At 40.8% G+C, this 16,633-nt stretch overlaps 1 protein-coding gene across 1 annotated transcript in view; it reads right to left on the reverse strand.

Moving 5' to 3' along the window:
• Positions 1-16,633, reverse strand: part of LOC139750631 (nardilysin-like) — a 588,785-nt gene that overhangs the window by 420,797 nt on the left and 151,355 nt on the right. Inside the window, exon 7 of the mRNA XM_071665306.1 lies at positions 6,335-6,455. Within this exon, the coding sequence (XP_071521407.1) occupies positions 6,335-6,455 (121 nt within the window). The remainder of the gene's footprint in view (positions 1-6,334; positions 6,456-16,633) is intronic.

The following is a 16,633-nucleotide window of genomic DNA, read 5'->3' on the forward strand; positions in this document are numbered from 1 at the left end:
TCACCTCTTTCATCATAAATTTTACTGATGGTTAAGAACCTAGTAAAGAGAAATAACTAGGAAAAACTTTTGGAAAATATGGGTATTTCTCCTCTCTACTTACTTGCATGCAAACCTTACACTCTTGAGTAAACTTTTCACTGCTTCAAGCAGCTTGCCTCTCACAACATACATTCCAAAGACCTTCCACAGAGTATATCCATCACCCCATTTATGGGCTTTCTCCAAAGCCATAACTGCCATATACAAATCTTTCTTTTTCTCAAAGTATGTCTCATACATACTGTGTAGAGCCAACACTTTATCCAAACATCCTCTAACAATCCTGAAACCACATTTTTTCCTACCCAATCTGATGCTCTGTTCATGCTTTCACCCTCTCAATCAATTTGCTCCCACAGAACTTAACAGGTAGAAGCAACAAACCCATAGCTCTGTAGTTTGAAAATTCCTCTTTGTCAACCTTGCCCTACACAATGGCACTATATATGCATTCTGCCAATCATCAGGTACCTTACCATGATCCATACATACAACTAAAATCCTTAATAACCATTCAACAAGTTACCCTCGTTCTTGAGAAATTCAGCTTCAATACCATCTACTCCATCCACCTTCCCACATTTCATCTTATGCACAACTTTCACCACCTTTCTTCTCTTCACTAAACCACTTTCCATGACTCTCTCACTCCATACCTCCCCAACCCAAACAACCTACAACTGCCACCATATCATCAAACACATTCATTAGTCCTTCAAAATACTTGCTTCATCTCCTCACTTCACCCCTACCTGTTACCACTTCCCCACTTGATCCCTTCATTATTGTTCCCATTTGTTCTCTTGTTTTCTTACACTATTAACTTGCTTTTAAAACAGCATCTTATTCTCCCTGAAATTTAATGATAATTCACTGATCAACAAAATTTTTAATTTTTTTGTCCCACAAACTAAAATAGGTGGACCTTTTAGTACTTTATATGATGAATTTGAATCTGTTTTTAGAATGTTTCTATCAGGAATGGTTTTTAAGTGACAGCAATGAAATTCTGCAACAAATGTATCGTACTCATTCATAAATAATGCTGGTATTACACTTAAAAAATTACACCTAAAATGTAGAAATATACAATTTTTGGCTATATTTAGCCTTAGGAACATCCCTCCTTAGTGTCCAGCAGTTATCTGCCAACATAGAGGGGCTCCACTTTCCTTGGCACTGATTTTCTGTCTAAAATGTCCTGGTGAAATCTTTCATCATACTTATCACTGATGCCCCAAGATTTTCGAGGAAAATGTCTAAGTGCGAAGCCAAAAAGTGAATTTTTAGACTCATACTGCACCCCAGAGCTTTATACGAAGTCAATAGATCTTTTACAACACCACAGTAGTTTTCTGATCTGTGATTCCCCAGAAATCTTTACAAACTCTCTTAAATGAAAGCCATGCAGTTTTTTCAACTTTGTTTAGCTCTTTATTAAACTTTTCATCTCCAAACAGTTCCCTGATCTGTGGTCCTACAAAAATACCCTACTTGATTTTTGCATCACTGATTCTGGGAAATCTATTCCTCAAATATGTGAATCCATAGCCAGTTTTATCCACACCTTTGACTAAGTCCTTATCAACCCAAGCTTAATGAGCAAAGGAGGCAGATACATTTTCTCAGGATCAAGAGCAGGACTGATAACATTCTTCTTCAATGGAGTCAGTGTTGTTCAGTTTGGCCACATTTTCTTTACATATTGACTTTTCTTGTCTCAGCTGTCCCACTCACAAAGGAAACAAAAGAACTTTGTGTAACCAGGTTACATTCTGAGTAAAAATGCCACAACCTTTAGGTCACCACATACATTCCACTTGAAGTCTCTATACTTAATTTTTTCCTAAAGAAGCTTCATGTTATCACACGATTCCTTCATGTTAGCTGCGAGAGCCAGAGAGACGGAGGGGAACAAATTTCCATTGTGGAGTAGAACAGCTTTCAAGCTTACATTTGATGATTCAATAAACAAGCGCCATTGATCTGTTATATTCGTGGCCAAGTGCCTGCAAAATGCCAGACCATCTTCAAGGGAGAAACATTTGAAAATGATATGATCACAATGAAAACAAACTTTAGCTTCCTTCTGGAGAAGATTCCAGCCTTCTAACCTGGAACCCAAAAGTCTTCTTAGACAAATTCAAATCATGGACTAGATCATTAAGATCTCCTTGACTCAGCAAATGTGGTTCACTTGAACAGCTTGCTTCATATGATGGATCCATATTGTCCTCTACTTGGTCTAGTTTCTCATCACCAAACTCATCGTCACTTAGTGTCATGTTTCTTGGAGGCTCTGGCACAGGTAATTCCTGACTATGAGGTACTGTCCTCATAGCAGATGATAAATTAGGACATTTATGAGTATGCATGGATTCTGATGTTATACCACTTATATCTGTCAGGTAGAAGTAGCAATCTGAAGCGTGATCTTTGGGTCCTCTCCAAACCACAGGAATGGCAAAAGGCAGACGGCATGAACCTTTTGCCTATGCTGTGAGTAGCCTGACACATGTGACACAACAAATATAGGGGGTCCAACTTTTATCTTGGTCATCCACTTCACAGCTAAAGTAATGCTCATAGAATTTTCTAATGAGAGGTATGAAGGAATGTTTTTGAGATACGAATGTCAATTCACCGCAGATGTAGCAGAGAGAATTCAGACTATTTCCACAGTTTCTCGGCATTATAATGGTGAATGGGGTATCAGCACAATCTTGACACTTGAATACACAAAGGCACAATCTGTCAACAGAGTGGAAGAGACACTGTTTACACATTGAGTTCTAGCCTGCAACTGACAGAGAACTGCTACTCAGGAGTAGTGTGGCCACTGTTTGAATGTACCAACATTCCCAGCTGTGTTTCTGTTTGTGCTTTCAGAGAGAAGCTATTGCACTACACAAACATGAAAATAGCTGTGTCTGTTAAACTTTTTGTTTCAAATGCTCCAAAGAGCACTGGTACATATATACTGTACATAATGATATGAGAGTATGCTGGAAGAAAATTACTATGGGTGATAGAAAAATTCTGAAAACATATTTGAATTCAGCATGTACAAATACAAAAGAAACAAATGTTTTTTCCTTGGGACAAAATCTTTGCTGACTAGCGTAATCAGTCTCACCAATTCTCATTAGCCCTCGCATCCACAACACACTACATACTTGACCCTCTCCAAAACTCTTGCATTCACCTCCTTAACAACCCCATCCATAAACAAATTAAACATCCACAGAGACATCACACACCCCTGCCACAAACTGACATTCACAGAGAACCAATCACTTTCCTCTCTTCCTACATGTACTCATGCCTTACATCCTTGATAAAAACTTTATACTGCTTCTAGCAACTTACCTCCCACACCATATACTCTTAATACCTTCCACAAAGCATCTCTATCCACTCTACCATACGCTTTCTCCAGATCCATAAATGCTACATACAAATCCATCTGTTTTTCTAAGTATTTCTCACATATATTCTTCAAAGCAAACACCTGATCCACACATCCTCTTACCACTTCTGAAACCACACTACTCTTCCCCAATCTGATGCTCTGTACATGCCTATACCCTCTCAATCAATACCCTCCTATATAATTTCTCAAGAATACTCAACAAACTTATACCTCAATTTAAACACTCTCCCTTAACCCCTTTGCCTTTATACAATGGCACTATGCATGCATTCCACCAATCCTCAGGCACCCCACCCTGAACAATTCATACATTGAATATCCTTACCAACCAGTCAACAACACAGTCACCCCCATTTTTAATAAATTCCACTGCAATACCATCCAAACCCGTCGCCTTATCGACTTTCATCATCCGCAAAGCTTTCACCACCTCTTCCCTATTCACCAAACAAATCTCCCTAATCCTCTCATTTCACGCACCACCTCGACCAAAACACCCTATATCTGCCACTCTATCATCAAACATTCAACACACCTTCAAAATACTAACTCCATTTCCTTCTCACTTCACCATTACTTGTTATTACCTCCCCATTAGCCCCCTTCACCAATGCTCCCATTTGTTCTCTTGTCTTACGCACTTTATTTACCTCCTTCCAAAACATCTATTTATTCTCCTCAAAATTTAATGATACTCTTTTTCACCTTTTGCACCTTTCTCTTGACCTCCTGCCTCTTTCTTTTATACATCTCTCAGTCATTTGCACTACTTTCCTGCAAAAATCATCCAAATGACTCTCTCTTCTCTTTCACTAACAATCTTACTTCTTCATCCCACTACTTACCACCCTTTCTAATCTACCCACCTCCCACCTTTCTCATGCCACAAGCATCTTTTGTGCAAGCCATCACTGCTTCCCTAAATACATCCCATCCCTCCCCCACTCCCTTTACGTCATTAGCTCTCATCTTATTCCATTCTGCACTCGAATCTCTCCTGGTACTTCCTCACACAAGAATCCTTTCCAATCTCACTTAATCTCACCACTCTCTTCACCCCAACATTCTCTCTTCTTTTCTGAAAACCTCTACAAATCTTCACCTTTGCCTCCACAAGATAATGATCAGACATCCCTCCAGTTGCCCCTCTCAGCACATTAACATCCAAAAGTCTCTCTTTCGAGCGCCTATCAATTAACGCATAATCCAATAATGCTCTCTGGCCATCTCTCCTACTTACATATGTATACTTATGTATATCTCTCTTTTTAAACCAGGTATTCCCAATCACCAGTCCTTTTTTAGCACACAAATCTACAAGCTCTTCACCATTTCCATTTACAACACTGAACACCCCATGTACACAAAATCTAATTACCATGTATTTTTTTGCATTCTCAATGATGTAAAAACACTTAAAAAGTACACAGCTTTTTATATGTAATCATACTGACATATTCTGAATGACTGTATGAGTGTGTGTATCCTAAACCTATATTCTAGCATGAAAGAAGTCAAAAGAATCATTTATAATCAAAGAACTTTATCTGTATGTCAAATATTTAACATTCAAATTTGTCATCACAAATTTCTATCATATCATGTATGAATCTTTTACAATTCTGACCATTGCAGTCCTTCAGGATGGGTAATCTTCATTGTTTTCACATCTGCTACCAAAATGAAAAGGAATTTACCATCACCAACCATGGCACACTCAACTTAAAGATGGCTATAAGAAAAACATAATCTTTGCACATTAAGACCAACAACATTGAGTGACTTCCCCTGTACCTTGTTGATGCTCATAGTGAAGCTGTGTTGAACTGGAAACTGGAGGCACTTGAACTTAAATGACAGGTCAGATGAGATTGGAATGTGGGGAGTGATGACATCCTGTTCAGCAGCCTGAACAATCATGATTTTAGCCTGAATGATATGTGTCAACAGCTTCTTGACAGCCATATTTGTTCCACTGCATAGTGTTAGTGAGTCCAAATTCCCAAGAAGAATGATGAGTGCACCAATTTTGAGCTTTAGGTTGTGTAATGTTATACTAGGTGGTACCAGAGAATCAAGAAATTCTGTTAGATAATTGAAAGCCTCATTGGTGTCAACAACAGCATCAACTTTCTTGTTTGAACTATAAGAAACCAAATCTTTCTTTTGTGGTTTTTCGCCAGCCTGCCTCATCATAAGATGCACACCTACATGCACATACGCATGTCACACTAAACAGATTAACTTTAATTTGGACTAAATTTTGCTTGCTTCTAAATGTTGCATACATTTCTCCCATTTTCAAAAGAGCATGGCTTTAAGAGAACTTTCCCAAATAAGAATAACAGCCAATCAGCTCTACATCCTCAAATTGTGAGAACCTAACAGAAATGTTCAAGCATTTGAAGGACTGCCACTTTCTTGCACTAGAAAATAAAAATTCATGAAAAGACTGAATGCTATACATGGTATGTGCTATATACACATACAGGAGAGCAGAAAAGCATTACTGGAAAACTAAGATTATTACAGCAATACAACAACAGCATTCTTTGAAAAAAGATGATGTTAGGGAGCATCTGGTAAAACACCATGTAATGTCATAAGGTAAACATGATCAAAGCACTATGTATCTGAACCATCAAAGCCAACCAGACTCCCACCTTCGGAAGTAATGACCAAGATAATATTTCAACATCGAAGTATGGAGCTACTGTATGAAATTCTTCAACTAGACTCCCACCTTCTGAAGTAATGATCACAATTATATGTCAGCATCGAAGTATGGAGCTACTGTATGAAATTCTTCAATCAGTACAAAATAATACATAATTTCATACCACAGATATCTTCACTGACCTTATCAATATTCTTGAAGCCTTCATCTGTGAGTTCTATGCTGATGCTCATAATTGCACAAGTAGTGTTGTGTTCAAAGCCAGACTCATCATTTCCTGAATACAGCCCAACAGCCCAAACTCTGAAATAAAAACACAGTTGATGCTTAGAGCTTCTTTCTCCATTTAGTTCGCTCAATATCATCAAATGATACCCACAGCAGGTTTATATGAACATGAAAATAGTGCCAAAAAATATTCTAAAACACATTTGGAAGGCAGATTAAACCTGTAAGTAAGGCCTAACAAAACCACATGTGCAGTCCCTTTGGTTAAACCACTCTGCTGAATCACCAACTTATGCTCTTAGAAAACTTTAAAGGGAAGCCAAAAATAGGCTGTGCAAAATGAACATTTCAAAACAAAAATGATCACAATGGGAAAATAGTCCTTTTGCATTTTAGAACTGCTGTTCTCTTCTGAATATCCTTAAAAAAGTTGAAAGATGCCAAACTGAAAGGATATGTTTTATCTTTAGAGCAAGTCTGAAAGTCAAGGAAGTCTCCAAATATCTGATAAATATATCAAAAGTCTCTGACGTTCAATAAGTGCATCATGCTATAATAACAGAATAGGTTTAAATTTTACCACAGTAAACAAGTAGATTTAAACAAATATGCTATTTAAGGGATAGCATTAACCAACAACTGCTCCCATCCTTCAAAGTACATGCATCAACAAATCACGAGACTGTCCCCCAAAGCATCCTCAGAAAAGATACTTGATTCTCACAGATTTCCCCCTCCCCCTTCAAATGTATCAGTGACAACACATGCCATGCATGCAATAATAACTAAACAAGCACTAAGCAACTGCCCTCCCAACCAAGTATTGAACTCCACTTCACCAGACATACATCCATCTGAGACTTCACACCCAAGGCATGTACTAGTTACTGTTTCCTATTTGCATTCTGGACATCTACCATCACTAACACTGCAAATATTAACACATTACAGGACCCTCAAAACCACAATGCCATACTGATGACAATGAAGACCTGCTTCTCAACTGTCCTGCATCCAACTTACACAGAAATACACACATTACAAAAACGACAAATACTTAGCTGGCATTATGCAATAACATGCTAAACCTAGACCCTGTGTCAATGACCTTCCATTTCCTCCTTTCTCTAAAGAACGACATGACAATCTTATATGCTTTTTCAAGATAATTTCAAGTTTCCATTCTTTCATACTTGTTCATTGCTTCCTACATTAGTGAAGTAATGCCAGGAACGGATGAAGGTAGATCCTCATTCATTCACATCCATTGTCTAGATGTCATGTGTAATGCACCAAAACCACAGCCCCATCCCCAGCCCCCTTATCCACAACCCTCAGACTTTTCTGTAGTTTCCCCTGGCTGCTTCATAAGTCACTTCATTTTACTCCATCTTATGCATGCCTTTCACACTCCTGCATGTTCAAACCCCAAGCACTCAAAATCTTATTCTCTCCATTTCCAGTTCTTTCTCTCTCCTCCTTGTCCTCTCCACTTCTGACAAATATATCTTCTTTGTAATTCATTTCCTCCACATGTCCACAGCATTTCAATATGTCCTCTTCAGCTCTCACAACCATACTCTCCTTATTACCACACCTTACTCTTTCCTTACTTGCTTACCCTATCATTCTAAATAGATTTTACATTTCCAGTTCATACGTAAGGTCTATTTCAAGAAGGGCCCTATCCTGCCCTGCCCTTAAGAGTGCCTGGGGGAAGGGCTAAACTGATCAAGTTCAAAATTCACATATGAATAATAAACTTTAAAAGTTTGAATGCAAAGGTTAGTATCTAGAAGTTGTTCAAGAGGTTTATCTAATAGCATTTTTGCTCATTCACTACAACTGTGTCAACTGTGACACTTATGGGTCTGGAGAAGGCATATGACAGGATTGATAGAAATACTTTATGGAAGGTTTCACGAATATACGAAGTGGGAGGAAAGCTACTATAAGTAGTGCCAAGTTTTTATCAAGGGTTTTAAGGCTTATGTATGAGTAGGAAGAAAGAAGAGTGAATGGTTCCAAGTGAAGGCTTGTCTGTGGCAGGGGTGTGATGTCACCAAAGCAGTTCAAATTGTTCATGGATAGGGTGGTGAGAGAGGTAAATGTGAGAGTCTCTGAAAGAGGGGCAAGTATGCAGTCTGTGAGGAATGAGAGGGCATGCAAAGTGAGCTAGTTCTTGTTTTCTGATGATACAGCTCAGGTGAAGTAAGGCTATTAAGTTTATAGCTGGGTTAAAGGACAGATTAATTGGGATGCGAGTCTGAAAGAAGAAAAACTGGAGGAGTAGACATGGCAGTAAAGAGAATCATGGAACCGAAAGTTAGTTATAGGGTGAAGGCGGGGGGACGAAGGTTCTGGGAGCAATGTATAATGCGTAGAAAGAGAAAATATTATCACAGAGAAATGAAGAGGGGGGAAGGAAGGATGCTGTTTCCTTGTGTATATGATGATATGTACAAGTATGTATATGTGCCATTGTACAAAGGCAAAGGGGAAAAGAGTGAGTGTTTAATTAGAAAGGTATAAGTTTGTTGAGTTGAGGGTCAAGTCAATTGGGAGGTAAGTTTGAATGGAGAAAAACTGGAGGAAGTAAAGTGTTTTAGATATCTGGGAGTGGATCTGGCAGCGGATGGAACCATGGAAGCGGAAGTGAATCATAGGGTGGGGGAAGGGGCAAAAATCCTGGGAGCATTGAAGAATGTGTGGAAGTCGAGAACATTATCTCCGAAAGCAAAAATGGGTATGTTTGAAGGAATAGTGGTTCCAACAATGCTGTATGGTTGCAAGGCATGGGCTATGGATAGAGTTGTGTGCAGGAGGGTGGATGTGCTGGAAATGAGATGTTTGAGGACAATATGTGGTGTGAGGTGGTTTGATCAAGTAAGTAATGTAAGGGTAAGAGAGATGTGTGGAAATAAAAAGAGCGTGGTTGAGAGAGCAGAAGAGGGTGTTTTGAAATGGTTTGGGCACATGGAGAGAATGAGTGAGGAAAGATTGACCAAGAGGATATATGTGTCAGAGGTGGAGGGAACGAGGAGAAGTGGGAGACCAAATTGGAGGTGGAAAGATGGAGTGAAAAAGATTTTGTGTGATCGGGGCCTGAACATGCAGGAGGGTGAAAGGCGGGAAAGGAATAGAGTGAATTGGATCGATGTGGTATCCCGGGGTTGATGTGCTGTCAATGGATTGAATCAGGGCATGTGAAGCATCTGGGTAAACCCTGGAAAGTTCTGTGGGGCCTGGATGTGGAAAGGGAGCTGTGGTTTCGGGCATTATTGCATGACAGCTAGAGACTGAGTGTGAACGAATGGGGCCTTTGTTGTCTTTTCCTAGCGCTACCTCGCACATATGAGGGGGGAAGGGGGATGTTATTCCATGTGTGGCGAGGTGGCGATGAGAATGAATAAAGGCAGACAGTGTGAACTGTATGCATGTGTATATATGTATGTGTCTGTGTGTGTATATATATGTGTACATTAAGATGTATGGGAATGTATATTTGCGTGTGTGGATGTGTATGTATATACATGTGTATGGGGGTGGGTTGGGCCATTTCTTTCATCTGTTTCCTTGCACTACCTCGCAAAGCACAGGAGACAGCGACAAAGCAAAATAACAATAATAAAAAGTTTGTTGAGTATTCCTGAGAAACTATACAGGAGGGTATTGATTGAGAAGGTAAAGGCATGTGCGGAGCATCAGATTGGGGAAGAGCAGTGTGGTTTCAGAAGTGGTAGAGGATGTGTGGATCAGGTGTTTGCTTTGAAAAATGTATGGGAGAAATACTTAGAAAGCAAATGGATTTGTATGTAGCATTTATGGATCTGGAGAAGGCATGTGATAGAGTTGATCGAGATGCTCTGTGGAAGGTATTAAGAATATATGGTGTGGGAGGCAAGTTGTCAGAAGCAGTGAAAAGTTTTCATCGAGGACGTAGGGCATGTGTAAGTGTAGGAAGAGAGGAAAGTGATTGGTTCTCAGTGAATGTTGGTTTGCAGCAGGGGTGCGTGATGTCTCCATGGTTGTTTAATTTCTTTATGGATGGGGTTCTTAGGGTGGTAAATGCAAGAGTTTTGGAAAGAGGGGCAAGTGTGCAGTCTGTTGTGGATGAGAGAGCTTAGGAAGTGAATCACTTGTTGTTCGCTGATGATACAGCGCTGGTGGCTGATTCATGGGAGAAACTGCAGAAGCTGGTGACTGAGTTTGGTAAAGTGTGTGAAAGAAGAAAGTTGAGACATAATGTGAATAACAGCAAGGTTATTAAGTACAGTAGGGTTGAGGGACAAGTCAATTGGGAGGTAAGTTTGAATGGAGAGAAACTGTAGAAAATGAAGTGTTTTAGATATCTGGGAGTGGACTTGGCAGTGGATGGAACCATGGATGCAGAAGTGAATCATATCGTGGGGAAGGGGGCGAAAGTTCTGGGAGCGTTGAAAATAGTGTGGAGGTTGAGAACATTATCTTGCAAAGCAAAAATAGGTATGTTTGAAGGAATAGTGGTTCCAAGAATGTTATATGGTTGCGAGGCGTGGGCTATGGATAGAGTTGTGCAGAGGAGGGTGGATGTGTTGGAAATGAGATGTTTGAGGACAATATGTGGTGTGAGGTGGTTTGATCGAGTAACTAATGAAAAGGTGAGAGAGATGTAGGTTAATAAAAAGAGTGTGGTTGAGAGAGCAGAAGAGGGTGTTTTGAAATGGCTTGGTCACATGGAGAGAATGAGTGAGGAAAGACTGACAAAGAGGATATATGTGTCAGAAGGTAAAGGGAATGAGGAGAAGTGGGAGACCAAATTGGAGGTGGAAAGATGGAGTGAAAAAGATTTCGAGTGGTCGGGGCATGAACATGCAGGAGGGTGAAAGGCGTGCAAGGAATAGAGTGAACTGGAACGATGTGGTATACCGGGGTCGATATGCTGTCAATGGATTGAACCAGGGCATGTGAAGCGTCTGGGGTAAACAATGGAAAGTTATGTGGGGCCGGGATGTGGAAAGGGAGCTGTGGTTTTGGTGCATTATTACATGACAGCTAGAGACTGAGAGTGAATGAATGGGGCCTCTGTTGTCTTCCTAGCGCTACCTCGCACTTGAGGGGGAGGGGGTTGTTATTTCACGTGTGGCAGGGTGGCGATGGGAATGAATAAGGGCAGACAGTATAAATTATGTACATGTGTATATATGTATATGTCTGTGTGAGTATATATATGTATAGGTTGAGATGTATAGGCATGCATATTTGCGTGTGTGGACGTGTATGTATATACATGTGTATGGGGGTGGGTTGGGCCATTTCTTTCGTCTGTTTCCTTGCGCTACCTCGCAAATGCAGGAGACAGCGACAAAGCAAAATAACAATAATAAAAAGTTTGTTGAGTATACCTGAGAAACTATACAGGAGGGTATTGATTGAGAGGGTGAAGGCATGTGCGGAGCATCAGATTGGGGAAGAGCAATGTGGTTTCAGAAGTGGTAGAGGATGTGTGGATCAGGTGTTTGCTTTGAAAATGTATGGGAGAAATACTTAGAAAGCAAATGGATTTGTATGTAGCATTTATGGATCTGGAGAAGGCATGTGATAGAGTTGATCGAGATGATCTGTGGAAGGTATTAAGAATATATGGTGTGGGAGGCAAGTTGTCAGAAGCAGTGAAAAGTTTTCATCGAGGATGTAAGGCATGTGTAAGTGTAGGAAGAGAGGAAAGTGATTGGTTCTCAGTGAATGTTGGTTTGCAGCAGGGGTGCATGATGCCTCCATGGTTGTTTAATTTCTTTATGGATGGGGTTCTTAGGGTGGTCAATGCAAGAGTTTTGGAAAGAGGGGCAAGTATGCAGTCTGTTGTGGATGAGAGAGCTTGAGAAGTGAGTCAGTTGTTGTTCGCTGATGATACAGCGCTGGTGGCTGATTCATGTGAGAAACTGCAGAAGCTGGTGACTGAGTTTGGTAAAGTGTGTGAAAGAAGAAAGTTGAGACAAAATGTGAATAACAGCAAGGTTATTAAGTACAGTAGGGTTGAGGGACAAGTCAATTGGGAGGTAAGTTTGAATGGAGAGAAACTGTAGAAAATGAAGTGTTTTAGATATCTGGGAGTTGACTTGGCAGTGGATGGAACCATGGATGCAGAAGTGAATCATATCATGGGGAAGGGGGCGAAAGTTCTAGGAGCGTTGAAAATAGTGTGGAGGTCGAGAACATTATCTTGCAAAGCAAAAATAGGTATGTTTGAAGGAATAGTGGTTCGAAGAATGTTATATGGTTGCGAGGCGTGGGCTATGGATAGAGTTGTGCAGAGGAGGGTGGATGTGTTGGAAATGAGATGTTTGAGGACAATATGTGGTGTGAGGTGGTTTGATCAAGTAAGTAATGAAAAGGTAAGAGAGATGTAGGTTAATAAAAAGAGTGTGGTTGAGAGAGCAGAAGAGGGTGTTTTGAAATGGTTTGGTCACATGGAGAGAATGAGTGGGGAAAGACTGACATAGAGGATATATGTGTCAGAGGTAAAGGGAATGAGGAGAAGTGGGAGACCAGATTGGAGGTGGAAAGATGGAGTGAAAAAGATTTCGAGTGGTCAGGGCCTGAACATGCAGGAGGGTGGAAGGCGTGCAAGGAAAAGAGTGAACTGGAACGATGTGGTATACCGGGGTCGATATGCTGCCAATGGATTGAACCAGGGCATGTGAAGCGTCTGGGGTAAACCATGGAAAGGGAGCTGTGGTTTTGGTGCATTATTACATGACAGCTAGAGACTGAGAGTGAATGAATGGGGCCTTTGTTGTCTTCCTAGCGCTACCTCGCACTTGAGGGGGGAGGAGGTTGTTATTTCATGTGTGGCAGGGTGGTGATGGGAATGAATAAGGGCAGACAGTATAAATTATGTAGATGTGTATATATGTATATGTCTGTATGAGTATAAATATGTATAGGTTGAGATGTACAGGTATGTATATTTGTGTGTGTGGACATGTATGTATATACATGTGTATGTGGGTGGGTTGGGCCATTCTTTCGTCTATTTCCTTGCGCTACCTTGCTAACGCGGTAGACAGCGACAAAGTGAAATAAATAAATAAATATATATATATTATATCATTTTATTTTGCTCTGTTGCTGTCTCCCGCATTAGCGAGATAGCACAAGGAAACAGATGAAAGAATGGCCAAACCCACCCACATACACATGTATTTACACACACGTCCACACACACACATATACATACCTATACATCTCAATGTATACATTTATATACACACACAGACATATACAAATATACACATGTACATCATTCATACTGTCTGTCCTTTATTCATTCCCATCGCCACCTTGCCACACATGAACGAACAACCCCCTCCCCCCTCATGTGTGTGAGGTAGCGCTAGGAAAAGACAACAAAGGCCCCATTCGTTCACACTGTCTCTAGCTGTCATGTAATAATGCACTGAAACCACAGCTCCCTTTCCACATCCAGGCCCCACAGAACTTTCCAGGGTTTACCCCCGACGCTTCACGTGCCCTGCATCAATCCAACAACAGCACGTCGACCCCAGGTATACCACATCGTTCCAATTCACTCTATACCTTGCACGCCTTTCACCCTCCTGCATGTTCAGGCCCCAATCACTCAAAATCTTTTTCACTCCATCTTTTCACCTCCAATTTGGTCTCCCACTTCTCCTCGTTCCCTCCACCTTCGACATATATATCCTCTTGGTCAATCTTTCCTCACTCATTCTCTCCATGTGACCAAACCATTTCAATACACCCTCTTCTGCTCTCTCAACCACACTCTTTTCATTTCCACACATCTCTCTTACCCTTACGTTACTTACTCGATCAAACCACCTCACACCACATATTTTCTTCAAATATCTCATTTCCAGCACATCCACCCTCCTGTGCACAACTCTATCCATAGCCCACACCTCGCAGCCATACAACATTGTTGGAACCACTATTCCTTCAAACATACCCATTTTTGCTTTCCGAGATAATGTTCTCGACTTCCACACATTCTTTAAGACTCCCAGAATTTTTGCCCCCTCCCCCACCCTATGATTCACTTCCACTTCCATGGTTCCACCCACCGCCAGATCCACTCCCAGATATCTAAAACACTTTACTTCCTCTAGTTTTTCTCCATTCAAACTTACCTCCCAATTGACTTGACCCTCAACCCTACTGTACCTAATAAACTTCCTCTTATTCACATTTATTCTTAACTTTCTTCTTTCACACACTTTACCTAACTCAGTCACCAGCTTCTGCAGTTTGTCACATGATTCAGCCACCAGCGCTGTATCATCAGCGAACAACATCTGACTCACTTCCCAAGCTCTCTCATCTACAACAGACTGCATACTTGCCCCTCTTCCCAAAACTCTTGCATTCACCTCCCTAACAACCCCATCCATAAACAAATTAAACAACCATGAAGACATCAAACACCCCTGCCGCAAACCTATATTCACTGAGAACCAATCACTTTCCTCTCTTCCTACACGTACACATGACCTTACATCCTCAATAAAAACTTTTCACTGCTTCTAACAACTTGCCTCCAACACCATATATTTTCAAAAACTTCCAGAGAGCATCTCTATCAACTCTATCATATGCCTTCTCCAGATCCATAAATGCTACATACAAATCTAACTGCTTTTCTAAGTATTTCTCACATACATTCTTCAAAGCACACACCTGATCCACACATCCTCTACCACTTCTGAAACAACATTGCTCTTCCCCAATCTGATGCTCTGTACATGCCTTCACCCTCTCAATCAATACCCTCCCATATAATTTACCAGGAATACTCAACAAACTTATACCTCTGTAATTTGAGCACTCACTCTTATCCCCTCTGTCTTTGTTAAGAGTAAATGTGAATAAGAGCAAGGTAATTAAGTACAGTAGGGTTGACGGTCAAGTCAATTGGGAGGTAAGTTTGAATGGAGAAAAACTGGAGGAAGTAAAGTGTTTTAGATATCTGGAATTGGATCTGGCAGCAGATGGAACCATGGAAGCAGAAGTGGATCATAGGGTGGGGGAGGGGGCGAAAATCCTGGGAGCGTTGAAGAATGTGTGGAAGTCGAGAACATTATCTCGGAAAGCAAAAATGGGTATGTTTGAAGGAATAGTGGTTCCAACAATGTTGTATGGTTGCGAAGCGTGGGCTATGGATAGAGTTGTGCGCAGGAGGATGGATGTGCTGGAAATGAGATGTTTGAGGACAATGTGTGGTGTGAGGTGGTTTGATTGAGTAAGTAACGTAAGGGTAAGACAGATGTGTGGAAATAAAAATAGCGTGGTTGAGAGAGCAGAAGAGGGTGTTTTGAAATTGTTTGGGCACATGGAGAGAATGAGTGAGGAAAGATTGACCAAGAGGATATATGTGTCGGAGGTGGAGGGAACGAGGAGAAGTGGGAGACCAAATTGGAGGTGGAAAGATGGAGTGAAAAAGATTTTGTGTGATCGGCGCCTGAACAAGCAGGAGGGTGAAAGGAGGGCAAGGAATAGAGTGAATTGGATCGATGTGGTATACCGAGGTTCACGTGCTGTCAGTGGATTGAATCAGGGCATGTGAAGTGTCTGGGGTAAACCATGGAAAGCTGTGTAGGTATGTATATTTGCGAGTGTGGACGTATGTATATACATGTGTATGGGGGTGGGTTGGGGCCAAAATTTCTTTCGTCTGTTTCCTTGCGCTACTGCAAATGCGGAAGCAGCGACAAAACAAAAAAAGAAAAAATATTATTATTCTATTCCCGGGGTGGGGGAAAGAATATTCCCACGTATTCCCTGCGGTTTGGGGGAAGGGATAAAAGGGAAGGGGCGGGGGGCTGAAATCCTCCCCCCGTTTTTTTTTTTTTTTTTTTTCCCCAAAAAACGAACAGAGAAGTGGGTAGGAGGATATCCTCAAAGGGCCCGTCCTCTGTTTTAAGCTATCTCGCTTGCGGGAAATGAGAATATAAAGAAAAAATTATATATATTATTTTTAAAATTAAATTTTTAAAATATATTATATATAATATATATTATTTTTATTATTTTGTTTGGGCGCTGTTCCCCCCGTTTGGAGGTTTTGCGCAAGGGGAAAAACGAAAAAAAGGCAAACCCCCCCATACACAATGTACACATACACATGCAAATATACATCCCCATACATCCAATTCCATATATATACACCACGAACCCAAAATATATACCCTTTTACACATTCACACGTCTCCCCCATTCATTCATCGCCACCTCGC

This window comes from Panulirus ornatus, chromosome 10, assembly GCF_036320965.1.
Source record: "Panulirus ornatus isolate Po-2019 chromosome 10, ASM3632096v1, whole genome shotgun sequence".
Taxonomy (NCBI): domain Eukaryota; kingdom Metazoa; phylum Arthropoda; class Malacostraca; order Decapoda; family Palinuridae; genus Panulirus; species Panulirus ornatus.